The sequence below is a fragment of the Dromiciops gliroides genome, chromosome 4 (genome assembly GCF_019393635.1).
Source record: "Dromiciops gliroides isolate mDroGli1 chromosome 4, mDroGli1.pri, whole genome shotgun sequence".
Taxonomy (NCBI): Eukaryota; Metazoa; Chordata; class Mammalia; order Microbiotheria; family Microbiotheriidae; genus Dromiciops; species Dromiciops gliroides.
The window spans coordinates 23,892,868-23,918,386 of NC_057864.1; the positions used below are offsets into that span (position 1 = coordinate 23,892,868).

General features: G+C 50.0%; 1 protein-coding gene across 2 annotated transcripts in view; it reads left to right on the top strand.

The window, feature by feature from the left end:
• USP24 (ubiquitin specific peptidase 24) overlaps nucleotides 1–25,519 on the top strand; it is a 155,315-nt gene that overhangs the window by 125,808 nt on the left and 3,988 nt on the right. The window contains exons 47-64 of one of the 2 annotated variants that reach the window (XM_044005436.1): nucleotides 2,541–2,682; nucleotides 3,170–3,289; nucleotides 3,889–4,109; nucleotides 4,872–4,996; nucleotides 5,618–5,759; nucleotides 6,511–6,661; nucleotides 7,539–7,634; nucleotides 9,369–9,472; nucleotides 12,731–12,844; nucleotides 13,349–13,445; nucleotides 15,535–15,651; nucleotides 16,045–16,137; nucleotides 17,794–17,896; nucleotides 18,771–18,892; nucleotides 20,128–20,241; nucleotides 20,550–20,615; nucleotides 22,528–22,594; nucleotides 24,225–24,303. In XM_044005436.1, the coding sequence (XP_043861371.1) occupies nucleotides 2,541–2,682; nucleotides 3,170–3,289; nucleotides 3,889–4,109; nucleotides 4,872–4,996; nucleotides 5,618–5,759; nucleotides 6,511–6,661; nucleotides 7,539–7,634; nucleotides 9,369–9,472; nucleotides 12,731–12,844; nucleotides 13,349–13,445; nucleotides 15,535–15,651; nucleotides 16,045–16,137; nucleotides 17,794–17,896; nucleotides 18,771–18,892; nucleotides 20,128–20,241; nucleotides 20,550–20,615; nucleotides 22,528–22,594; nucleotides 24,225–24,303 (2,073 nt within the window). Of the gene's footprint in view, nucleotides 1–2,540; nucleotides 2,683–3,169; nucleotides 3,290–3,888; nucleotides 4,110–4,871; nucleotides 4,997–5,617; nucleotides 5,760–6,510; nucleotides 6,662–7,538; nucleotides 7,635–9,368; nucleotides 9,473–12,730; nucleotides 12,845–13,348; nucleotides 13,446–14,988; nucleotides 15,018–15,534; nucleotides 15,652–16,044; nucleotides 16,138–17,793; nucleotides 17,897–18,770; nucleotides 18,893–20,127; nucleotides 20,242–20,549; nucleotides 20,616–22,527; nucleotides 22,595–24,224; nucleotides 24,304–25,519 lie in introns of those variants that run through there. The other variant, XR_006356444.1, reaches the window with a different exon arrangement.

Below are 25,519 nucleotides of genomic sequence, written 5' to 3' on the forward strand. Positions count from 1 at the left end.
TTCTAATGATGCTTGTAGGATTTTTTTTTTATAAGATTTTAACTTTGTCATAATCTTAAGCAAAAATGATGGGTTAAGGGGGGCAGCTAGATGGCGCAGTGGATAGAGCACCGGCCCTGGATTCAGGAGGACCTGAGTTCAAATCCGGCCTCAGACACTTGACACTTACTAGCTGTGTGACCCTGGGCAAGTCACTTGACCCCAATTGCCTAAAAAAAAAAAAAAAAAAAGATGGGTTAAGAGCATATTTTTAAGAATACTGACTTAGCAAGAAATCTCGGTGTACTGTTTGGCAGGTCACTTTATTCTTGGTCTGCCTCCACTTCCTTAACTATAAAATGGAGACAATAATAGCAGCTCCTTCCAAGGGCTGTTGTGAGGAAAAATGGCTTGATATATGTGAAGTGTTTGGTACAAGAGTGGGCAGGTGTTCCCTTCCCCTAGTTCTTCGTTATCACTTTGAGATTAGATGTCTTTTCACCTTTTCATACAGTGGCAGCAATTTGGAATAAATTGTAATGGGATGAGAAATACACCTTCCTTTAAAATTATAGTTTTGACCACATTCTATACTATAGGAAAAAGTAATGATGGGATCCAACCGAGGTATAGGAACAATTTTCATGATTGAGTTCTGTAAGGGGCTAAAATTCTAGCTAGTCTGTCTAAAATCTCTAATGAGTGGTCACCATTAAATTAGAAGCTTTAGCAAGAGTTTAGACTTTTAAGCATTTATTAAGGAGAATAAGAATTTGGTGAAGAGAGAGAGAGAGGCCTAGATTCAGCTGTCTGTCTCAGGAAGCCAGCGTCTCCTGCTCTGCTCTCCAGGAGAGTCCTGATGAAAGAGACAGAACTATACCTCCTTCATCCCACAAGCCTCCTGTGAAACTGGGAACATCCCGTCCACTGGGGCACACAGAGCTCCAAGCTAGTTGGCTGGTAGCTTTGATGGCTACATGTAGGTAGCATGGCGTGCCCTCAGGCACCTTCTCCTCATGGCAGAGCTTTCCTACGGTAACTCTCCAGCAGGTGGCATCACTCTGATCATTACACTTCTGACTTGAAGCATCACCAAGGCTGTATGCCCAGCATTCCCTCTTAGTGTGCACATCTTTTCCCTGCTTTCCACCCAAACCTGTGTCTGGCTGCTTCCTTCTGTTGCCCTCTGGGTCCAGATAGAGAACATCTGATCCTCCTTCTACGTGTCAGCCTTTCAGAAAAATAAACACTGTTGTCACATTGTCCCTTGGCCTCCTTTCTGAGAGAAAAGGGCCCTTTGCACCAGTCTTGTTCTAGATAGCATGGCCTAGGGGCCCTGTCCACCTTATCAGTGTCTGCCCTAAATGTGGTCCCCAGATGTTGTCACCATCTCGGACTCAGTCGGAGCTGGGGAGACATCTTAGCATCTCTCAGTGCAGTATCTCTTCGGTCCTTCCCTTTGGGGGCTGTCGTAACATGTTGCTGACTCAGAGCAAGCATGTGCTCTGGGGTCGTGTGCTTGAAGTGGCTTTGTCAAAGCCACGTTAAAGACCAGATTTCATAAGAATGGGTGGGATTGCCTTAGACCCAACAGTGTTTTCTATCTTACGGTATTTGAAAAGCTGCCACAAGAAGGAATGAAATGCCTCTGGTCGGCTCTGGGGGAGCCGTGGGGAGAAATTGCAGAGGTGTCAGTGGGGGTTTGATGAGGAGCAACTACCTGCCTTGGCAGTTGGTGGTTTCCCGATCTCTGAAGGTCTCCAAGCAGTGGCCAGACAACCACTTATCCTTTTGTAAAGGAATAGTTCCTGTTCATTAGGAGCATAGATTAAAGTCGATGGTCTCTGTGGTCCATTCCCATCAGTGATTGCCATCAGCCCATCTGTTAGAGCTCACCTGCTCTCGGTCATCTGCACGTCTGATGGGTATCCCATCCATGATAAGAATGTTGTGTAGTTGGGGGCAGCTAGGTGGAGCAGTGGATAGAGCACCAGCCCTGGAGTCAGGAGTACCTGAGTTCAAATCTGGCCTCAGACACTTAACACTTACTAGCTGTATGACCCTGGGCAAGTCACTTAACCCCAATTGCTTCACCAAAAAAAAAAAAAAACTGGAAAATAACTGAATATCACCTGCTCTTGATGAAGCCATCACAGACTTTTCTGAGAAGCTAATCAATAGTCCTTTCCTGGTTGTTCACTAACTGTCTCTTAGATGAAACTTTCTAGAATTTGGCAGGAATTAGAGTCTGGTTTACTGGCCTACGATCTGAAGACCAGGATCAGCTTCGCCCTCCGCCAGACCTGTCACACATACCCTGCTCCACACAACTTTGGGGGTCACTGCCAGGGGTTCAGCAGCGACGTTTGCTAGAGGTTTCAGGGACCTAGCTCTAGTTTTCCATGTACAAGACTGTGCTTTCTTAGGGTTTCCCTAGTAACTGGGGGTTTCAGCTCCCTGTCAACCTTGTCTTTCCTTCCTCCTCCGGCCATCTGAGGGAGCTCCTCTCCCCCCAGGGTCCCTTCAGAAGAGCTTCCAAAACACCTCACTCTCCTTTCCAGGTATGAGCGAGAAGAAGCTTTCATGGCGCTCAATCTCGGCGTTACTTCTTGTCAGAGTCTGGAGATTTCTTTGGACCAGTTTGTTAGAGGTGAAGTTCTAGAGGGGAGTAATGCCTATTACTGTGAAAAGTGTAAAGACAAGGTATTGTATTTATGAACCCTCCCTTTATGTGTGGTGTTAGGAAACATGGCTACCTTGCTAAGCTTGAGTTGGCTTCTATTCACATGAATTCCTTCCCACCCCCTTATGGTCAGTCAGTCCTGAACTGGGAGATTGTCAGCAGGGAGCACCATCTGTCCCCCTCCCCTGCAGGCAGAGAGCCGAGCAGTCATCCTTGGTTCCTTCAGAAGGGTGGTCTCTAGGGTCACGTGATTAAGAGCTGGAAGGGGCCTCCTTAGAAAGAGAACGTTTGATTCAGCTGCTTCTTTTTACAGAGAAGAGAGCTGAGCTCCAGAGAGAAGTGACTGCCCCAAGGTCATGTAGTAGTAAGCAGCAGACTCCAAGCTCAGACCCCCAGCATAGTGCGCTTTCCGTCTACTGCCTAGAAATTAATGGGGTTTGGATTAATCTACGTAATTGTTTTTGAAGTTTTCTTAGTAAAGGTAACTGGTTTTTACCTTTCTTGCAGAGAACAACAGTGAAAAGGACATGCATTAAGTCTTTGCCCAGTGTCTTGGTGATTCACCTGATGAGATTTGGATTTGATTGGGAGAGTGGACGCTCAATTAAATATGATGAACAAATAAGGGTAACCAGATGACTGATATTTCTATTTTCCTTGGTTGTTCTTCTTACTGCTCCCTTCAGGTCCTCTGCCCTATTGGGTTCTCAAAGAAGCCACATTCCTAGAGAGGCATGGGAAGAGACTCTGTTAAGCCAAGCCATCTGCAGTCTGTACTAATAGGGTCGAGTTCAGGCTCCTTGGAATGCTTTTTCCAGCTTCAGAGTAGCCAGAAGGTTGTATTGCGAGAGATCTCCCACTTAAGTTCAGACAGCTCCCGTGCCAGATTGGACAGAAGGGCTTCGGGTGTGGGGCAGCGGCAGGACGTGAGAAGGGCCAGTGCTAGGACCTGGAAACAGTGTGGAGGAGTCCTCAGCTTAGTGGGATGTGTCAGGCACCCAAGAGCCCTTTCCTCACAGCAGCCACGGGGCACGAGAGTTAATGCCCGCCATTTTACATGTAAGGAAACTGAGGTTTGGAGAGGGTGAGAGACCTAAGTGGCCTCTGAGTGCCCAGGGCCTTGGCTGCAGGCGGCTTTCTTCTGGAATGCCTCGTTTTTCTCATACCTGCTGTGTTCTCTGCGTCACCTGCTCAACACGAATCTGCTCTTGCTTGCTTTTGGATAGTTTCCCTGGATGCTAAACATGGAGCCGTACACAGTTTCAGGAATGGCTCGCCAGGACTCATCTTGTGAAGTCGGTGAGAACGGTAGACACATGGACCAAGGTTCTGGAGGCTCCCCACGGAAGAAAGTGGCCCCTACTGAAAACTATGAGCTCGTTGGTGTGATTGTGCACAGCGGCCAGGCCCACGCAGGCCACTATTACTCCTTTATCAAGGACAGAAGGTAAAGAGCCGAGACAGGGCTGGCATAGGTGGCTCCTTCTTCCCTTGGCGCCTTGTAGCTAACACTCTGCTCTTTCCTTGCTTTCATTTCCTCAGCAAACGCCATGACCCCTTTCCTGTCAGGTCACAACCCTCTGTTTTCCACCTTTCCAGATTTTTCTTCATGTACTGCCAAAAGCTTTTAATTAATTTAAATCGGGGCGGCTAGGTGGCACAGTGGATAAAGCACCGGCCCTGGATTCAGGAGTATCTGAGTTCAAATTCGGCCTCAGACACTTGACACTTACTAGCTGTGTGACCCTGGGCAAGTCACTTAAGCCCCATTGCCCTGAAAAAAACAAAAAAAAAACAAAAAACAAAAAAAATTTTAATTTTAATCAATGTTATTAATATTTTTTCTAACATAAGTACATCTTGTTCAGCTGCTTCACCCATAGGCATTCTTATGAATATTTTAGGCACAGGAACTAGACCTGTGGTTTCATGAATACAAGGAGCTCTTGTCTGAGGAATTCTGTTTGTGTTTTGGTTTTTTTCTGGTGGGGCAATGAGGGTTAAGTGACTTGCCCAGGGTCACACAGCTGGTCAGTGTCAATTGTCTGAGGCTGGATTTGAACTCAGGTCCTCCTGAATCCAGGGCCGGTGCTTTATCCACTGCGCCACCTAGCTGCCCCATGTAGACATTCTTGTATGTTGTCCTACTGAACATAGTTGAAGGAGAAAACATCTTCAGTAATGCTCATGACTTGTCTTTGGTCTCTAGGGGATGTGGAAAAGGCAAATGGTATAAATTCAATGACACCGTAGTGGAAGAGTTTGATTTAAATGATGAGACCTTGGAGTATGAATGTTTTGGTGGCGAGTACAGACCAAAAGTATATGATCAGTGTAAGTATTTTCAGACATTTCCTTTTCACTAGTTTTACATTTAGAATTTATTACTAAATCAGAAGTCCACAAAGCCACACCATGTGCCCTTGTACAGTGTAGCCACTTTTCAGTGCTAGGACTCTCAGCGAAGGGAGTTGGGGCAGGGGGGTGGGGGGGAGCTCTTCAGTTAGTTAAGTGTTGCCCACCCATCCAGATTCAAACGGCTCTTCCCATGCTTCTGGGCTTTGCAGTTGCTGTCACTTATCACTGTCCAGCTTATGGGAAAAGGCACAGGACTGAGGGGTTCAACAGGCGGGGGGGGGGGGGGGGGGGGGCTGGGCAACCAGATTTCCATAGGAATGCCTCGAGGGTGGGGAGGACCTGCCTCTCCTTCGACCCTGAAGCCAGCCCAGGAGGGAAAGTAAACAGGACTTTGGGGTCTGGCTGTCCTAAAATGAGGCCTTCTCTCCTCTTCCTCACACTTTGGGGCCAATGAGGGACTGCCTAACCTACAGGCATGATGATGGTGGACGGCTGCCTTTAGTTTAGACCCCTTCCCCCCCCCCCCCAGTTCCAGTTGCTTTGATAAAGTAGTGAGTTGTGGTGTTTTCCAATGGTTTTTAATTTCTTGTCCCAAAGCAAACCCGTACCCAGATGTACGCCGGCGATACTGGAACGCCTATATGCTCTTCTACCAGCGGGTGTCTGACCAGAACTCACCAGTGTTACCAAAGAAAAGCCGTGTTAGCGTGGTGCGCCAGGAGGCAGAAGACCTCTCCCTGTAAGTTCCTTCCCTGGCACTGCCAGCATCGTTTGGTCTTTGGGTGTCAGCGTGCCTTGCGGGGCCCTGAAGAGGCCACAGGCAGGCTTCTCGGTTTGCTGACCCAGTTAAGCTCTGCTGTAAAGTCCTAACAGGACTTCTTAAGTGGATGCAGCCACTTTTCAGACTCCTTTCCTCTTGGGTCTGCTCCATATTCCTGCTCCTGCATCGTGTGATTTGGAGGCCCGGCCTTTGTACCAGGGTGCCTGCCCTCCAGCACATGGCACGTTTGGGGTGTCATGCCACACCTATTTTCACCAGGGCAGGTCTCTGCCGTGCCAGCCCCGATCATGATCCCTGCTCTAGTGGCTGGCCTGTTGAGCTGAGCCTCTGCACACCAGGGTTGTTGTGTGTCCATGACCAGGCCCTGGCTCAAAGCTCTTCCAGCTTGATGTGGATCCTGCCAAAGCTTGTCCTCTTCTGGCAAACCTTCACAGTCCCCACAGCCACTTGCATGTGAGAGGAAGGCTTTGATGGAAAGCAGTCAGGGAGGTAGAATCATTCTGTAGGCAGTCAGAAGAGAATCATTGTAAAAAATGTCCACTGTTTGAGCCCTAGGCTCATGCAATGCAGGCACAAAAGGTGTTGTGCTGGTCTAGTCTGGTTCTCCTTGTCACGGGCCATAGAAGAAGCCAGAGGCAAAGGCCCTGCTCCCCGGGGCATTGAGTCTGGGCTACTGGGCTTGCCATTGACACGGCATTCTCTCTTTCAGATCAGCTCCGTCTTCCCCAGAGATTTCACCTCAGTCATCTCCTCGGCCCCATCGACCCAACAGTGACCGTCTCTCTATTTTAACCAAGCTGGTTAGAAAAGGAGAAAAAAAAGGTCTATTTGTGGAGAAAATGCCTGTTAGGATCTACCAGGTAAGGACGGAACTACCAGACCAAGAAGGAAGGTCTCCCACACTGTCAGACTCCATTTTCTACATCAAGAAACACTCCCCTCACCTTCCAAGGAAGACACCGTAGCTTAGTGGTACAAGCATTAGATGGGGCGTTAGGGGTCAGATTTTGTTTCTGATACTTTAGATCGATAAGCACTTATTAAGTGCCAACTGTCTCATAAGGAGTTTACATTCTACTTTCTTATCTGTGGGATGGTGGGTGAGTCTCCATGCTTGTCTGCTCTGGTTACTCAACTATAAAACCGGAAACCTTTTACTCCCTACCTTACAGGGTTATTAAGAGACAGGCCCCGGGGGCGGCTAGGTGGCACAGTGGATAAAGCACCGGCCCTGGATTCAGGAGTACCTGAGTTCAAATCCGGCCTCAGACACTTGACACTTACTAGCTGTGTGACCCTGGGCAAGTCACTTAACCCCCATTGCCCCGCCAAAATAAAAAAGAGAGAGACAGGCACAGCACTTTTAAAAACTGCATGTGAGCAGCTCTTCTTTCCATCCACCCTGACGATTTTCTAGGGCTCAGGACTGTGTTTCCTTGTTCTTTTACACTGAACGAATGGTCACTGAAGAATCAGTGTCATAAACACACAAAGAGAAGGCCCAAACCTATGTCCTCTGGGTGAGTGGTCATGCCAGACAGGGAGATGGTGGACACAGACATCCCAAGCCTTCCTCCAAAGAGGTGACAGCACCTGGAAGCACGCAGGTTTTCACACAAGATTTCACTGCCCATCATGAGCATTTCTGTGTCCTCCTTCCATCTCTCAGCTGCTTCTTGAGAAGTCCTGCATTTCTGACCTCACTTATTAAAAAATTTAAATTGCCTCTTTTTTTAGATGGTGAGAGATGAGAACCTGAAATTTATGAAGAACCGAGATGTATATAGTAGCGACTATTTCAGCTTTGTCCTGTCTTTAGCTTCATTGAATGCTGTAAGTAGTTGGTCAGGGTGGTGTTGGAATGGTGTGAGGAAACAGCGAGGAGATCCCCAGGAGTCAGCACGTCAGCCCCTAAGATGTCCCGTGACTTGTCCTGTCTGCGCTAGTCACGCCCAGATTCGATGGAGAAGTGCATGAACACCAGCAGGCTCCGTCCCTTTGGTGTCACTTGTTCGTGGTGAAACCAGAAGGTCCAGCCTGATCAAATGAGACTGTATTTCAAGTAATGGCTAGTCACGGTTTTTCATTACCTGCTGTCAGGGTGATGATGCTTTTGTTTTATACCTTGTGTCATGGTTTAGTCTTCTTCAGTCGTGTCCCATTCTTTGTGGCCCCTTTTGGAGTTTTCTAGGAAGGGATCCTAGAGTGGTTTGCCATTTCTTTCTCCAGCTCATTTCAGAGATGAGGAAACTGAGGCAAACAGGATTAAGAAACTTGCCTAGGGGACAGCTAGGTGGTGCAGTGGATAGAGCACCGGCCCTGGAGTCAGGAGGACCTGAGTTCAAATGTGACCTCAGACACTTGGCACTTACTAGCTGTGTGACCCTGGGCAGGTCACTTAACCTTCATTGCCTCACCAAAAAGAGAGAGATTTGCTTGGGGTCACACAGCTCATAAGTGTCTAAGGCCTGTGGCAGATGACAAATGAAATGAGAGGCAAACAAAAGGTGCATTTTCTGAGTATACTCCAGTCATTAGGCAATTGCCCAACAAACTGAGACCAGACCTCCAGTTAGGCTTGGACCCCTGAATACAGGAGAAAGCAGGCTCCTGTACAGAAAAAGAATTGCTCCAATAAGGCCAGTTAATTGAAAGGAAACAGTACAAGCCGGGGTAATCTAAAAGATTAGGGGCTTTGCAAGCTGGGAGGGGGAGACCGAACAGCTGCAGTTCCCTGATTTCAGAAAAGGAGGTGTCCCACTCCCCAAGTGTCTGTAAATAACAAGGGAATATGGGAATGATAACCGGTCGCTCAGTATGGGGCCACTTTTCTGAAAAGACCCATGGGTTGCTTGAGGTGTCCAGTTGTGGGAAAACTCCTCATATCAGTCTTCGGATCTGTCTGGGTTTCTGGTCAACATAACCTAGGTCCTTGGTTATGGGTCTCTCAGCAGCAAAGGGAGTCGGCCTAGTTTCCCAGCCATTCAGGGGTACATTCAAATAGTACAATCCTGCTTTCTCCCACTTCCCACAACTGAATAAAGTTTTCTCAAGACGGAGTTGGGACTAGACCCATCATTGAATAGAAAGGGGACTAGCTTCAGAATTGAGTCGCAAGATGGTGTCAGTGTGGTTCACTCAATTGCCACAATTAACCACTTGCTGTCCTAATTCCCTTGGGTCTTCCTGACTCATTGTAACTCTATCGACTGCCCCTTTATACCTTCTGAGGGTTTTCAGTGAACACTTTGACTATTATGGTAGTTGAGTAAAATACAAATTGTATAGATTATTTATTGTTGTCTCTCCCCTCCCCCAATTGTCTTCTTGATTGAAAGCCCTTTTTAGAGAAGGTCTAAGGGTGTGGTTTTTTCCAACCTCAGTTTAATCTTAATATTTATCTCCATTGAGAGCCTCTTTCTAAATCATGTCTCAGAGTAAAAGGTATCACATGATAAATGTTACCATTCCAAATAATGAAAGGTGTACTTTTGGCAAAGCTTCAGGAAGAAAAAGTACTGATGCCCTCCCTCATCTCTCTCTCCCCTTCCTTTTCTTTCTCCTCAGACTAAGCTCAAACACCCCTACTACCCTTGCATGGCAAAGGTGAGCTTACAGTTAGCAATCCAGTTTCTCTTCCAAACCTATTTACGGACAAAGAAAAAGCTCAGGTGAGAATTTTAAGAACCACTGATGATTCATATGTTAAACCAGAAGGCATAAGTGAGCTGACTGACTGGAGTTTGGCACTGGAACGTGATTCTTACTGTAGCTTTTTCTAATTGGGAGAATGTGGGGTGGGTGGCTTGTGATTTTATTGTTATGTAAGATGTGTTCATTATTGACCCCACTGTAGTAGAGTAGGGAAAGATGAATGAGCTTTGCTCCCAGCCTTCCAGTAACTCATGGTCTAGATCACGCTTGTGATCTAGCTTCTGAATGCTGCTTCAGACTAGGGGCAGTGTGTGGTGTGCCCATTGTCACACTGTCATCTCTTCACCCATTCACTAATTCTCTCCAACAGACGTGAGTCTAAAGCAGTTTCTGTTGCCACCAGCAGAGACTTGGCCCGAACTGTTGCACGAACGCTCCACATCTCCTCTGCAGCACCCTCACCCAGCTTGTGCTCTAGCTGTGGGCACCCTCCTGGGCTCTGCCCTGGGCCCCTTCTCCCTTCTAGACCATTCCACTTGATGACCACATCAGCTCTCTCACATGCAGTTATCCTCTCCCTGCTAATGATTCTCAGAGCTCCTTCTCCAGCCCTCACCCTGCTGCCCTCCCCTGTGATCTCTCCAGCTGTTGATTGAGCATCCTGGAATGATCCTCAATTGCATGTGTCACAGATGAAGTCGTTCTCTTCCCTCTCCCCCACCCTATTCCCATGACTGTCACACGCTCCACCGTCCTCCCAGTGTCCCAGGATCACAACCAGGTGTTCTACTCAGTTCCTCACTCTCTCTCTCTCTCACCTCTCCTGGTACAAACCATCTGCCTGGACTGTTGCAATAGCTGCTCATGGGTCTTCCCAGCCTCAAGCCTCTTTTCTCTCCCCCCCACCCCACCCCCACCCCTCCACCCCTCCAGTCCATCCTCAGCTGTCAAAATGATCTTCAAAAGTACAGGTCTGAGGGCAGCTAGATGGCGCAGTGGATAAAGCACCGGCCCTGGATCCAGGAGGACCTGAGTTCAAATCCGGCCTCAGACACTTGACACTTACTAATTGTGTGACCCTGGGCAAGTCACTTAACCCCCATTGCCCCACTCAAAAAAAAAAAAAGTACAGGTCTGAATGTGTATCTCTGCCCCACCCCATTCATCCAACTCTGATGGCTCCCCAGCACCTCCAGGATAAATAGAAGATGCTCTGTCTTTCATTCCTTGTCCTTCATAAGCTCCCAACTGCCCCCTTTCCAGTCCTCTTAACCTCTGCATGCACACACATGCACACACATGCACACACACCCTACTCTCCAAACCAGTGCCACCAGCTTCCTGCCTGCTCCATGACCAAGAACCGCCATCCCTCAGCTCTGGCCTTTTACTTTCACTGCCCCCCAGGCCTGGAATTCTCTCCCTCCTCCTCTCTCCCTCCTGGCCTCCTTCAGGCTCTCCTACAGGATACCCTTCCCTGGCGCCTCCTCATTCCGGTGCCCTCCTTCCTGTCGTCCTGTCTATCTCTTGTTTGTGACTAGAAGCTCCTGGGGGGCAGGGGCTGCCTTGCCTTTTGCTGTGTTCCCCGCGCTCAGCACAGGCCATGGCACCATGACTTCCCCTTCCCCATCTGCCCCACTCCTGCTTATTCCATCCAACTCGAGTCTGCTCCCTGTGCCGCGAGCACTCTCTCCAGCCTCTCTTACCTCATTCCCACCATTTGCACATCATACCTATTATGAAGCTGTCAGCACCCTCCTCACTAGATGGGAGAACAGAGACCTTATCATATCTCCGTACCCTCTAGAGTGTCTTGCACAGAGCAGGTGCTCAATGAATGGGATGCTAGAGATTTTCCGTAGAACTACTTTCATCCAGTGACTTACTCTAACAATGATTATAGCAAAAGGTTTTGCTCTAACAGTTAACAAAAGACTTTTGTCCCCAAAATAGGGCTTTATAAAAAAATCAACTGCTTAAATTTGAGGCTTTTTGTGGTGACTTGGGGAAAACAGAATTTTTTTGTTTTTTGTTTTGGGTTTTTTTTTTTTTGCAGGGCAGTGAGGGTTAATTGACTTGCCCAGGGTCACACAGCCAGTAAGTTTCAAATGTCTGAGGCCAGATTTGAACTCAGGTCCTGACTCCAGGGCCGATGCTCTACCTACTGTGCCACCCAGCCACCCCAAAAACAGAATTTTTTTTTTTTAATGTATGAGGTATTTTATTTTTTCCGTTACATGTAAAGATAGTTCTCAACTTTTGTTTATACAAGCTTTCCAATTTCAGATTTTTCTCCCTCCCTCCCCCCTTCCCTAGACAGCAGGTAATCTGATATAGGTTATATCTATATATCTCTATACATATACATATAGATATATATATATATACACACACATATATATATATACACATAATAACATTAATCCTATTTCTGCATTAATCCTGTTACAAGAGAAAGAATCAGAGCAGTGATGCAAAACCTCAAAATAGAAAAAAAAAACAACAGCACCCAAAACAAAAGAAATAATATGGTTCAATCAGCATCTATACTCCACAGTTCTTTTTTTCCCTTGGATTTGGAGATCCTCTTCTATCATGAGTTCCCTGGAACTCTTCTGTACCATTGCATTGGTGAGAAGAATATAGTCCATCACAGTAGGTCAACACTCCATGTTGATGATACTGTGTACAATGTTCTTCTGGTTCTGCTCATCTCACTCATCATCAGCTCATGTAAGACCCTCCAGGTTTCTCTGAACTCTTCCTGCTCATCATTTCTTACAGCACAATAGTATTCCATTGTATTCATATACCACAACTTGTCCAGCCATTCCCCAATTGATGGGCACCCCCTCAACTTCCAATTCCTTGCTACCACGTAAAGAGCAGCTATAAATATTTTTGTACATGTGGGTCCCTTTCCCCGTTCCATGATTTCTTTGGGCAAAAGACCTAAAAGTGGGATTGCTGGGTCAAAGGGTATGCACAGCTTTATCGCCTTTTGGGCATAATTCCAAATTGCTCTCCAGAATGGTTGGATCAGCTCACAGCTCCACCAACAATGCATTAGTGTTCCAATCCAAAAACAGAATTTTAAAGGCTTAAGAATGAGGTTTCTAATTACCAACCAGAAAGTGCAGACTCTGAAGTCTAGTGTACCTGTGGTCAGTTTATTCTTGTCTCTTTGGTACATTTAACTCCATAGAAAAGCCTCTTTCAATGTCATCTCTTCCCCAGTGCTCTGCGGGTAATGTTGTTGTACTTCTTTATTAAAGGGTTGACACTGAAGAGTGGGTGGCCACAATTGAAGCATTGCTCTCCAAAAGTTTTGATGCCTGTCAGTGGCTTGTTGAATATTTTGTCGGCTCTGAAGGACGAGAGTTGGTGAAGTAAGTATCTGGCTTCTAAACGATCCTCAGGATCGTTTGTGTCAGAGCCCATTTACACAAGTTAGCTCAAGAGAGGCCTGCCCCTGCCCCTCTCTCACGCTAAGGAAAGCTGCATGTGTTCCTATGCCTTCTTAATGCTGGCTTCCTGAATGCTGTCGCTTGCCCTTGCAGTGATGACCACAGCATTGGGCCGTGAGTCCAGAGTCCTGGAGTCCCCCTCCCTCGAGAGCTGATGAACTCTATCCAATCTTGTGGCATCTTCTAGCCTAGTTTCCTCATCTGTTAAATAGTGGCATCAGAAGGCAGTGGGGGCTGATTAATCCAGTTCCTCTATGAACACAGTGCCCCTCCACAGCAGGCCCAACACGTGGGCCTCTCTCTGTTTCGAGAAGAGCGAGCCTTGGTGAGCCGAGATCTGCTCCCTGCTTGGTCCCGGGGTCTGCTGGCTCTTTGTGTTTCAGAGCTTGGCTCACGCATGGGCATCTTCCTCTGCTTCTGCCTCAGGATCTTCCTGCTGGAGTGCAGTGTGAGGGAGGTACGAGTGGCTGTCGCCACGATTCTGGAGAAGACCCTCGACAGTGCTTTGTTCTACCAGGACAAGGTCAGTGTCCCCTTTGTTTTGGCCACTGCTTGGATGCAGCTTCTTAGCCTGCCCGTGTTCCGGGGGGGGGGGGGGGGGCAGGCACCTTGGTTATCTTATTGGTGATTCTTGGTCTGCCTTCCTTGCAGACCTGGGGCGCCGGCCTCCATAGTGACCCCGGTATTGCCCAGCCTGCTGTGAGCGCTTCTCCTGAAATGTCTCTGACCTGAGCCTGAGTCAGGGAGCTTCGGCTCATCCTGTCTTCTCTTTTCCTATCAGCTCCTTCTCTGTCAGCTTTGAAAGGGGAAAGAACCCTTCCGTTTACCCAGTGCCAGTGACCCCAAACCCACCTGAATGTCCTTTTCACCCTATTCTAAACAACTGCTCCACAGTGTTCTGCCCCTGGGAAATAAATGAGGCTCCTTTTAACTTGAAAAGTTCTAGTTCATTCAAAACATAACATTCCTAGCCAATGCAGGACACACTGCCCGGGTTTGCCATCGCAAATAACAGCTGACACCACATGGAAAACTTTGAAAACGATTCTTTTCCAAAATACTTAGGTCCTATAAGCGCATAAGTGAGTGTGGCTCGGTGAGCACAGCCCGGCCACTTGGACCCCTGGCTTTTAGGAGCTGTCACCGAGGAGAGTTAATGAGGCAGCAGCCATTGGATTCTTCCGGGGCTCAAGCACTTGACCAGACCTTGGGATACAAAGAAAACTGGCAACAGCCACAAAAATAGGCCACTGCCCCTGACCTCAAAGGGCACGCATTCTGAGGGTGGCTGGGCCCAGAAAAGGTTCCAGCTGTATAAGGTGTGTGCAGAATGTGGGCAGGCCACCCGGCCAAGGAGCACCTGTGCCTTCAGTAGGCTCAGCCACTCTGCAGAGAGACTGAGTCACGGCCAGGATTGGTCCTGAGGTTACAGTTTCCTCAGAGGAGCCCTGGAGAAGAACCTCGTAAAGGTGACTCCCTGGCCCCAAGTGATCCTCCAGAATTTACTCAGTCTCTCTGAGGTCTTTAAATGTAGTGGTGACCTGAGTCATGCCAGAGCAGACACCAGCATCCCCTGTAGGCCCGAGTAGGAGCATCTAGTAACTGAAGGCTTGGGGGTGGACGAAGAAGGGTGTGAGCAAAAGGCCGTTTGTCCTGTTAAATTCTCTTTCATGTTAGTCTTTTTATGTGTCTTTCTTCACCACAGCGGAAGTGGTTCCTCTTGCCCCTACCTCATCGTTTCCGATAGATGGTTGTAGAGGGCTTTGAAGACAGAGGGTCATAGAAGTGCCACTTTTTAGTTAGTCCTGTTTGAGACAGAATGGGTGGAACACTTACAGAAATCCAAGCCTTAAAGTCTCTGGGAAAGGACCCAGCAGGAACAGATAGAGTCACAGAGGTGGGTGGTGAACCGCCCAAAGAAAGGTGGCGTCTGATGAACCCACCCGGAGTGACTGCCCTCTCAGCCCGTTTGTCACGGAGCAGCCCAGACTGCAGCTGGGGGGAGGGGCAGGAGAGGCAATGTGATAACCCAAATGGTCTCTAAACGCATAAAATGTCTCTCAAAGCTTTCCATGAGGCGTCAGCGAGCTTTCAAGTAAGTTACAGTCAAGTCGACATCCCCGTTGTCCTTCTGTCAGGCTGTTACGCTCCATTCGCTCCATTGGCTTGGTTTCCAGCCCCTCTGCCTGTGTCTGTGTTTTGATTCTCTGCATCTGTGATTATGTGAAGAGCAGGCTAGTGGAGGGAGGGGTTCAGACCGATGTCTCCCGAAGGCTCTGGAAAAAAAAAAAGGGGGAGCGAGAGAGAACTCCATCATGGAGCCCTTTGGGCAGCTGCTCACACAAAGAGTGTCATTCTTGACCTTGAACTCTCAGAAGCAAAACCGGACTTTGCGTTGTAAACTTCCACAGTAACGGCACATTGCCTCAGAGGGTAAACTGGCAGTTTTGTATTTGTGACTATTCAAGACATTTCCATCTAAATCTGAACCCAGTTCAATGAACCAGATCCCTTGCTCTCATGTTGGTATTTTTTTTTCTTTAAGTTTACTGCAAGTGTCTTTCCCCCCTTTGCTTCCTGCCTTAATGTAATTCTGTCTTTATGCTGTCCAGCTCAAAAGTCTTCACCAGTTGCTGGAAGTGCTGCTTGCCCTCTTGGATAAAGATGTCCCCGAGAACTGTAAAAACTGTGCTCAGTACTTTTTCCTGTTCAACACCTTTGTGCAGAAGGTAAAGGATCTTTACAGCTAACCACTTTAACTTTGCAGCTGGGTGTTATCAAGGGTCAGGACTGGTAGATGCTCATTGAGCCCAGTGCTTCAGTGTTTGTCCTTAAAACCCTCACGTAGAGAGTATTGGGCTTAAAAAGATCCCAGTAGAGAAAAAAGAAAAGATGCAGCGGTGGTCATCTGAGGCATGAGCGGCTGCAGGACAGTTTGTTTGCTAATGTTGTGTTAGGAGCTACTAGAAAACTCATCGCAACAAATTTTCTGGAAAAGACTCCTCAAATACTCCTTAGAAGGGTCTGCTGAGGTGGTCTCTCATTTGAATGTGTGTTTATGAAAACTAATTCTCTGTTGGCCAAGGAGTGTTAACGTGGCATTCTCTGTCTCTTTTTCTTAGCAAGGGATCAGGGCCAGCGACCTTCTTTTGAGACATTCGGCCCTACGGCATATGATCAACTTTCTCCTGGGACCCAATCGGCAAAACAATCAGGTAACGGCCTCCGCCTCTGTTCCTAGTGAAGGCCTGAACAGCTGCTTCTTCAAGGGCTGATTGGCTTGAGGCTCATCTGGTCTCCAACCAGGAGTCATCCGGCCTCTGCTCAAGCACCCCTGAGGAGGAGGAGCCTTCTCCCAGGCCTCGTTGTTCAGTTCTTTCTCTCTGGGGCCAAGCAGAATGAGGCCGGTCCCTTCTGTACATGCTTGAAAATCAGCTAAGCGTGCCCACTCCTGTGTGGTCTTAGCTCGGCCCTTCACCATCCCAGTCACTCCACTCTGGACATTCTCCAGCTCATCAGACTCCTACAAGTGCAGATTAAAGAGAGACTGTGTCTGCCCTGTTCCCAGAAACTGCCCGGGTGGCATTGGCTTTCATGGCCACACATCCCACCACTGCCCACTGGGCTTGCTGTCCACTGAAAGCCCCTGATCTTTTAGGACAAGAGCCGGCTGACCATGTTCTCCCCTTCTTGGGAGGTTGGTTGTTTGTCTCCAGAGGCAAGGCTGTACATCGATCCCAGTTAGAATTCACTTGATTAAATCAGCAAGAGATTCTTGCCCATCTGATCCCTTTGAGTTCTTTTATTCAGGGCTCAGCTTTCCCTCCCAGTTCAGTGTCATCTGCAAACGCGATGATATTCGGTCCCTGACAAGAAAGGTTCCATAGCACAGATGCCCGGGCTTCTCCACTTGCCAAGATGATGTTCTGTCAGTCTCTGTTATTGTCTAATCTCCATGAGGATAATTTGTGGTTTTCCATGAGGATACTGTGAGTTACTTTATGAAAAGCTTTGTTCAAATCTAGGCGAATCGTCGTGATGGGCTTGTTACGTCTCCTGGCTTATAACTCTGTCAGAAAAGGAAATGGCTGAGTCAAGTGTGGTGTGACCTGGCTAGTCTCTCCATGTGCCACACTTTGCCATTCACACCCCCATTTGCCCCTCCAGCACCATGGTCGGGCTGTGGCTTTCCTCCCAGCGAGCCCCCGTCACACCTCTAGTTCCTCTGTGTTGCGTTTGAATACAGAGTGTGAGCCCTCCGCCCTTCTTGGAGTAGTCGTCTTCCTTTCGGTTGCTTGGGCCTCTCACACCTCACTTTGGGGCCATGTATGGGCAGCTGCAGTAGTTTAAAGCCCTCTGACTGGATTTACGAGGCCCTTGGCTAATGCCCTTCAGGAGGTTTTGTTAGGGGCCCTTCATCTCAACTCCCAGGGGAGCCCTGTGCTCTTCCCTGGACCATCTCCGTGGTCATTTGGGGGCATGCCTTTACTCAAGTCGATCCTTCTCCAGTGGCACTCCTACCCCGTTCACATTCCACCCTTTCCGTAAAGCTTTTCCAGGCCTATTCCAAGGGACCTTTTCCTCCCAAGGTCTTCTAGCCTGCGTTTGCTCTTCATTAGGAAACACTTCCTTTGCATTTTTTTGTATCCCAGTGACGTGCGTGTCTCAGCCTGTGAGCCCCGTCAGGACAGGGCTCCATCTTAGATCTCTCTGGGGGCCGTGATGGCACTGGCGCAGGGAGCTCCAAGGAGAGGGCATTGGCCTTCCCACTGTGGGCCAGTGGCTCAGACTTAAACACTGTTGAAGGGTTTCACATTGAGCCTCCACTTTCCATGGTTCCTAATTCCTCCTCCTCCACCTTTGATCGGCAGATTCGCCGCTGGAGCTCGGCCCAAGCTCGGGAGTTTGGATTCCTTCATAACACGGTGGCATTGCTGGTTCTGCACTCGGACGTGTCATCGCAGAGGAACGTCGGTAAGAGCTGTCTTCACCGCTTGTGGCCCCAGCTGGACTCCCCGGGCCTCTAGACTCCAGGTCTAGAAATTCAGCCGCTGTCATGGGATGTTTGAGAGGCGGGAATACTCTGGGTGACCCCAGAGGCCTGTCCTCCCTCAGACTTGGAGCGTGTTTTCTGAAGCCTTTGAAAGATTCTGGGTTTGTGTGAATGATACACATGGAGCCTGCAGCCCAGTGTGCCGTGTGCGGTACCTGAGGACAGTCAGCTGACCTCATGGAGCCTTTCTCCTCCCCTTTCAAATGAAGGGCACAGACCAGACCACCTCCGGGGGCGGGGGGGGGGGGCACACTTCTGGGCTGCTCCCAGGTTTTGAGCTTCCTGACAAGTTCTCTCCCAGTTGGAATTCTGTTTTCCAGGCTCTTGTGCCCTGTTCCTCCCTGCCTGTTCACATCCCTTTTCTAAGGCCTCCATCATGCACCTCTTGGCCCGAGCTCCAAGAAGACTTTCCATCCTTGCTGCGGCCCTCTCTTGTCCCTGCCATGTTCTGCCCTGAATCCAAGCTAGCTTGTGTCCGCGTTCTTTCTCCCCACCCCACCCCATCCTGTCCCTGCCGCCCTAGGAAGACCCTGAGCCGGTGGCGTTTGTCATCTGTGTGTGTGCTCGGCTCTGTGCTTGGTGCCTTGTGTATAATAGGCTCTCAGTAAATGTGTGTTAAATTGAACAACCATTTAGGAAGAGCCTATTATGGACAAGTCACCTTTGGATCGTGTGGCTGGGTAAGGTTAAACAGGGTTTCATGCTGCCAGGTCAGTCCACATCCATTTGACCGACATTCACTCCAGGAAACAACACACACAAATCATCTCTTTGATTTCTCTTTTCCTTCTGCAGCCCCTGGTGGATATAAGCAGCGGCCTCCCGTGAGCATCGCTCCTTCCAGCCCCCTTCTCGCCCTCCATGAGGAAGTGGAGTCCTTGCTCTTCCTGTCTGAAGGAAAGCCGTACCTGCTAGAGGTGACCTTCCTCGCTCCTTCATTTCTAGAAGCACTCTGGGTTGGGTAGTTTGTATGTGGTGCCACCACAACTTAACACTGATATTGAAAGAAGAGAGGGCGGGCAGACCTCGTGGCAGCTAAAATAATGAGACGCCACTTTGGGGCAAGCTTATCGCCGATTTATCAATCTCTACTAGTCAGGAATGGACAGAGCTGCTCCTTAAGAGGCCACGGGGCTACTTTTCCAGGTTTTGTCCCTTTTTGGTAAGAGGCAGGTCATTAGACATCAGTCAGATCTAATTGGTTCACATAATTAAAGGTGGATTGCATCCAGTCAGAAAGACTGACCGTCCCTATAGTAATCAGTCCAAAGAATTTGGACCCCAGCCAGACTGGCCAGCGTGTTTGCTTCTGTCTGGGTGTGGTCTGGAGGGAGTCAGCATGTGATACAAAGGGGAAGCTAAAGTTCCCCGTAACATTGGCCCTTAGTAACTCTCTTCTCAGCCTTCATGGGAACTTTTCTTCTCTTACCCTCTGGAAAGAAATCCTTTCTTAGTAACAGGGTAGGGTGAGAGTCCACAAGGGCAGCCGGTGGGCAGGGGAGGCAGGGCTGGCCTAGGCCTCCTTGCATGGAAGCCCCGGAGCTCAGGGCCTCGGAACTGTGACGTCAGCCTGACTTCCGTGCCGCTGCCTGCCGCTGCTTCCTCTGTACACTGAGGAGCCCCGATCCTTCGTCCCTTGTTAGGGGGATGTTTGACAGAGCTGTGGGTTGTGGCCGGCACCTTGGAATGAGCGAGCTTGTCATTCATCATTTTTATAGATTCGTGACCTGGAGGTGAAATGTACCTTTCTTCACCAATTCACGTTTTTGTCGTACGATGCCTCCCTGGCATCCTGTGAGTTAGGTAGGACCTGCCCAGGGTGCCACGCACCTGGTATCTTGGCCCGAAGCCCCCGACGTCTTTTATCCCCAAGTGGCTGCTTTCTCGCTTCGGGCATTGGGTTGCATCGTCTTCCTTCTCATTTCATGCTTCTCCCTTCCACAGAGTAACAGTTATTAACAATTATTCCACACTGAGGCCCAGAAGATTCCTTCAGAAGCAAAGGCCACGTTGACCATGGTCCAGGGAGGGAGAGGGCCTGCTTGCTTCCAAAATGGTTGTCACAGGATCTCAGTGAAAGGCAGTGAGCCACAGGATGCACTGACTACCCCTTAGGCAATGATCCCCCTCTTCCCATGTCTGTTCCCCCCAGGTCATGTTTGCCTTGCGGGAGCTGACTGGCTCCCTTCTGGCTCTCATGGAGATGGTGGTGTACTGCTGCTTCTGCAATGAACACTTCTCATTCGCCATCCTGCATTTCATCAAGGTAAGCACCCACTCATCGAGCCTAGGGCTTGTGTTATGGCACAGGGTGGGCTGCAGGGCACAGAGGCCTTCTGCATCTCTCAGGCAGTTGTTTTGAGAGGGAAAGGGATTTCACTGCCTTCTTGAACCATGGTTAGCCGAAGTGCCCATGCGAGGGCACAGAATTGTTACCCTTGCTTCCACCTTTATCCAGGTCGGAGCGCTGCAGAGAGAATGGGGGTGGGGAGGGGGTCTGTTAAAGTGCACTGTGCACACAGAACTCTGCTGGTGACTTAATGACTTTTCTTGCCCTCTTTCATTTGCACTTAGAGCCAACTGGAAACTGCTCCTCCCCATGAACTAAAAAACACCTTCCAGCTGCTCCACGAGATCCTGGTAGGTAATGATGCTCCAAAGTCACTGTTGTAGCAACAGTGAGAGTGAGGCAGATGCTGGGCTCAAAGGAAACCTGTGAGGGGGACAGAGCATGCCACTTCACAGCCCCAGGTCACAGCTCGCGAGCAAGTACACAAAGAGTCCTGAAGGTCTCGGGCCTTCTCCCTCCACCATGCCGCTGTGTGCGTGCTCTGCTGGGCCGCCTGCTAGCTGTGCACTTGGTCTCTGCTCTCACAGAGTCCGTATCCGCAATCCTGTCTGAGAAAGGTATTTGCCAGCTCACACTCGGGCATCAGCAGGAAGGAGGGGTTCTTGGGGGGGGGGCAGGAAACGTGGATCCTCTTTTTTTTTTGGGTGGGGGGAGATAATCGGGGTTACGTAACTTGCCCAGAGTCACACAGCTAGTCAGTGTCAAGTGTCTGAGGCTGGATTTGAACTTGGGTCCTCCTGACTCCAGAGCCGGTGCTCTATCCACTGTGCCACCTAGCTGTCCCTGGATCCTCTTCTTAACCCTCAGGCCGCTTGTTGGCCCTCTTCTTGACTCTCTCGATTCAGCCCTTGGGCATCAGAAAAGAAAATCAGAAAAACCAAGAAGTCAGGGACCCCTTCACTACCGCTGCCTCGAATGCCAGACTTCAGTGGTAGAAGCTTGGCTTCAGGTCTTTTGAGGAAGGGTCTTCTCCCCTTCCCCTTAGAGTCCATGTGACAGCCCCTGCTCCTAGGCTTCAGGGCTCTGCTTGTATTCAAGGGGCAAGATCCTCCTTCAAAGGATGAGGCTTCAGGCCAGCATGCCTGTCACTGCCAAGGTTCTTCTCAGTCTTAGGCCGCGGTGAGGAAAGGACAGTAGGAGGCGGTTGTGCGTGCGGTGGGCTGGAGTTAATGGGATTCAGCCAGCGTCTGCACTCAGGTTCAGAAGGTGCGCTGCACCAGGACAGAATAGAACAGGGTTTCCAGGGGATCACAGGCTCCATGTACTGCTGCTGGGGTAATTAAGGGAGGCCTGTTGGGCAGAAGGGGGGAGATAATGGTCCCTCTCTTGAAGGTCGTGTTCAGTTCTGGGAACACGTCCCGAAGAAGCCGACTAGCACGGTTAGGAGCCTGAGAAGCACCTCATGTGGCAGCATCCGAAGGAGCTGGAAGTGTTTAGTGTAGAAGGGAAGACTCTGGGTGACACTTGATAGACACTTGCTACCCAGCAGTGAGGAGAGCTGACTCTGCTCAGATGCAGAGGGGAGAGGGGAGAGCAGGATGTGAGGGTTCATCCTCCGGCCGGACTTCAGAACCTCGTGCTGGGGCAAGGTTCCTGTTGGCCGCTGTGAATGAGTGAGCACCTTCCAGCTCGGAGCCACCCAGGCGTCTTTGTCCTCTGGCCTGGCTTTGTAGGGAGCCAGTGTGGTGAAGGGCCCTGAGGCCACAGCTTGGGCTGGCAAGTGGGAGGACCCGCTCTCTGACTTGGAACGTTGAAAAGGGATCTGGGTGGGAGAGGAGAGGCGGTTCCGCTTGACCCCAGAGGGCAGAACAAAGAGCAGAGGAGCACCGGCCATAAAGAGGCGTGTTTCTGTCTAGACGTGTGAGGGGCAGGGCCACGAAGGAAGGAACAAGCATGTGTTAGTGAGGAAGCTGCCCTTCATTTGAAATGGAAACTGCTCGGGGTGCCACGTCGCAGCATACAAGGAGATGGGGCAAACCACCTCCCCTCTCTGTGCCTCAGGGTCACCTTGTGTCAGATGAAGTGGGGCCAGGGGATCTCTAAGGCGCCTTCCTGTTCCGATATTCTGTAATTCCTGTATTTTTGTGGTTTGGCTATTTCAGAAACCAAAGGGGAGTGTTACCCACACGCCGAAGGGTGGGGCGTGAGCCCTTCCTTCCAGGGCCGTTTCCCCAAGCCTCACCATGTGTTTCTCTCTTCCAGGTCATTGAAGACCCTCTTCAAGTAGAACGGGTCAAGTTTGCTTTCGAGACAGAGAGTGGATTAGTAGGTAAGTGGACCTAACTTTCTGAAGGGGCATCTTGGGCAGTCACGGGACTGTTGGGGAAGGTGTCAGACTGCAAGTCTTGTCTTCCCCTTTCTCGCTTATCCCCAGAAGCAAATTCCTTCCAGTCAGGGGAATGAAAATCAGGGCGGGCCTCTAAGAACATGCCAGACAGGCTTTTCATAAAGCAAATAACCATGCACGGGAGTCCAGATAAGCATGAAATCATATCTACAGCCATTAAGATGGCTGCAATGCTGGCCTTGGAGCCCCTGGACGGCCCCCACAGGGGCCACAGGAAGAGCTGGACTTTTGAGATGGTACCAGGCTGCTCCCTGTCAGTGGAGTCACAGACCCAGGGGACTATTTATGTTTGTTTTTAAAGTGTTGAAAGATTGCTGGTGTTTTATCGGCCTCCGTTTGCACTTCCAGACTTCTTCAGCAGCTATCAAATTCGGTTGCTGGGTTTTCTTTTAATGTTGTCATTGTGTATAGCGTTATAAGTCTACTTTTTCCCCCCATCTCTATCATTTGCTACACCTTTCTGTATTTCTTTGGAAAGAGCTTTGCCAACCTCAAAGCCCTTTGTAATATCTGTCATCCTTATTTACCTCTCACACTATCAACACGTTAAGGGTTTGGGATTTCACTGACATGAGACAGGCCATCAGCAGGAGCCCGGGGGGGGGGGGGGGGGTCCAAGACAGCTCCAGCCAATCAGGCAGGAGGCCTGTCCTCTCCTCTCCTGTGACACGCTGTCCCTTTTCATCCCGTGATTGGTTCAGCCACTCCCCACTAGACTCTACAGCCGGCTGGACTAGGCCCAGTTTTATGCTGTCGCAAATACAGCTACTAGCAGTACTTTTGTGGCAGTGGGTCTTTTTTCCCTTTAATGGCATCTTTAGGATGTCATTCTAGTGTGAGGATGCGAGACCCTCTTCTCCCCTGAGCGTGCCAGAGAAAGCTCAGTGAGGTTTTACCTGTGCCTCCTTACTAGCCCCTGAGGCAGGACTCCGACCTCCACTCACTGCCCTTGGAAATAAAACGCTCCCTCGGTTTATTACAAGTAGTAAAGTCAGGGGCTTTCTGTGGACACTCAGGGTCTGCCATTTATTTAAAAGTTTTACCTTCTACACTAAAGCTTTCTTTTTAGACAGATCTTAGAGGAATTCGTGTGTGTGTGGGGGGGGGTGGGTGTGGGGGGGGGGGTGTGTGGTTTTTTTTAACAGGATAAGTTTTCAGATCCCAACTTCCCCCTTCCTGCTTTAGTCTCTCCATTTCCCTTGAACTGCTTGGGGCTGGGCTGCCCCTCCCCAGGATCCAGGGCTCCTGTTGCTCTCAAGGCTTTGCCCCCTGCTAGGGGTCCTGCTGTGCTCCCGACATTCAGACACAGGGGCACACACTGAGAGGCAGGAAAGTGGGCCGTGTAAATGCACCCAGTTTTCTAAACAAACTTTTTTCTTTTATTTCTCTAATCATTGAGTTGAAGCTAGAGCTTTGAGCAGTAGGGTCAGGGAAAGCTGGTCCTTCTCCTGTGCAGCATGGGCCCTAACCTGAGGGGGGGGGGGGTGGCCAGGGGCCTGTGTTCGAGGTTACGCTTGCTGTGTGATGCTAGCAGTCCCATTTTCCTCCCCAGCCTTGATGCACCACAGCAATCATGTGGACAGCAGTCGCTGCTACCAGTGCGTCAAGTTCCTCGTGACCCTGGCACAAAAGTAAGTGTGGCCCTCAGCCTGTGGAGGAACTGCCTTTGGGGCAGCTCCCATTTGAAGAGCAGGCTGGGCACAGTGTTTGTCCTGGTAATTTCCTGGGCACGACTCCTCCTGCCCTGCCAGCCCGCAGTGGGAGATGAGCCCCCTGGGCTGGTGCCCAGAGCGTCTGTGAGGCTGAAGCTGGGGACTGTAGCAGGGAGAGCTGGGCGTGGGGCGTCACATGTCCATGGCTCCCTCTTAGTCCCCCCACCCCCGAGCATCTGCCCCATGTCCTCAGTTGCTCTGACTGTCGTGAGTCTGGGGCAACACTTGGCGCTCTGTGCCTGGCTTCCCTTCTTTGCACCTGCACCGTCATGTTCATTGGGCTAGGCCCTGCCATTGTTGGCAGAAAAGTGGCCAAGCAGAATGGGTGAAGGACTAGCGTGCACGGTGGCCTTGGGCTGTGGGCAGTGAGCTGGGAGAGGCTCAGCCCAAGTGCTGCTCCTAAGAGTGGCCAAAGACAGACACCCAGGAAGACATGGGGAGTCTGGGTCACAGGGGGGGCCAAGCTTGCCTTGGAAACCCCCGGGGTTAGGAAGGCTTGTCAGAAGTGTGGTGTCAGCGGGGCCGGCACAGCCCGAAGAGTAGCCTGAGACGGCCTTCCTCGGGAGAGTTTCAGATTTGCAAAGTGCCTCCCACGTACTCTCTCGTTTTGTCCTCACAACAGCCCTGGGAGATTGGGGCTGTTGTTTTCCTCATCTTTGACGTGCGGAAACTGAGGCAGACGAGTGAACTGACTTGCCCAGGGTCACACAGCACTCCCCCACCTGGCTCCGATATAAAGAGAAGGGTCCGGAGGCTATTTTGTTCCTCCTGCATACTGCCTTAAGCAGACGTTTTGAGGGTCCGTGGATAACTGGGTGTCTGGTATCAGTAGCATTGAGAAGGCTCCTAAGAAGACCTGAGGCAGAGAGGCAGCTTCAAGGCTTTTCTGTCACCCTGGGGGGGGGGGGGTCCCTTCCTCATGGTGCCCCAGGCAGCTGGAAGAAGGTCAGAGCAGGTGGAGAGTTTCCTCACCAGGAGTTCCAGCAGGCATCAGCGGGCTTGGACACAGGTGCAGACAGAAAGGCATCCCAGTGTGCTGGCCCCTTGTTGACTTGGAAAACCACCTTGTCGTCTGACTTGGGCTGCACCTACCTGTGCACCTTGGACACTTCTACCCTACACCAGTGGAAACCCT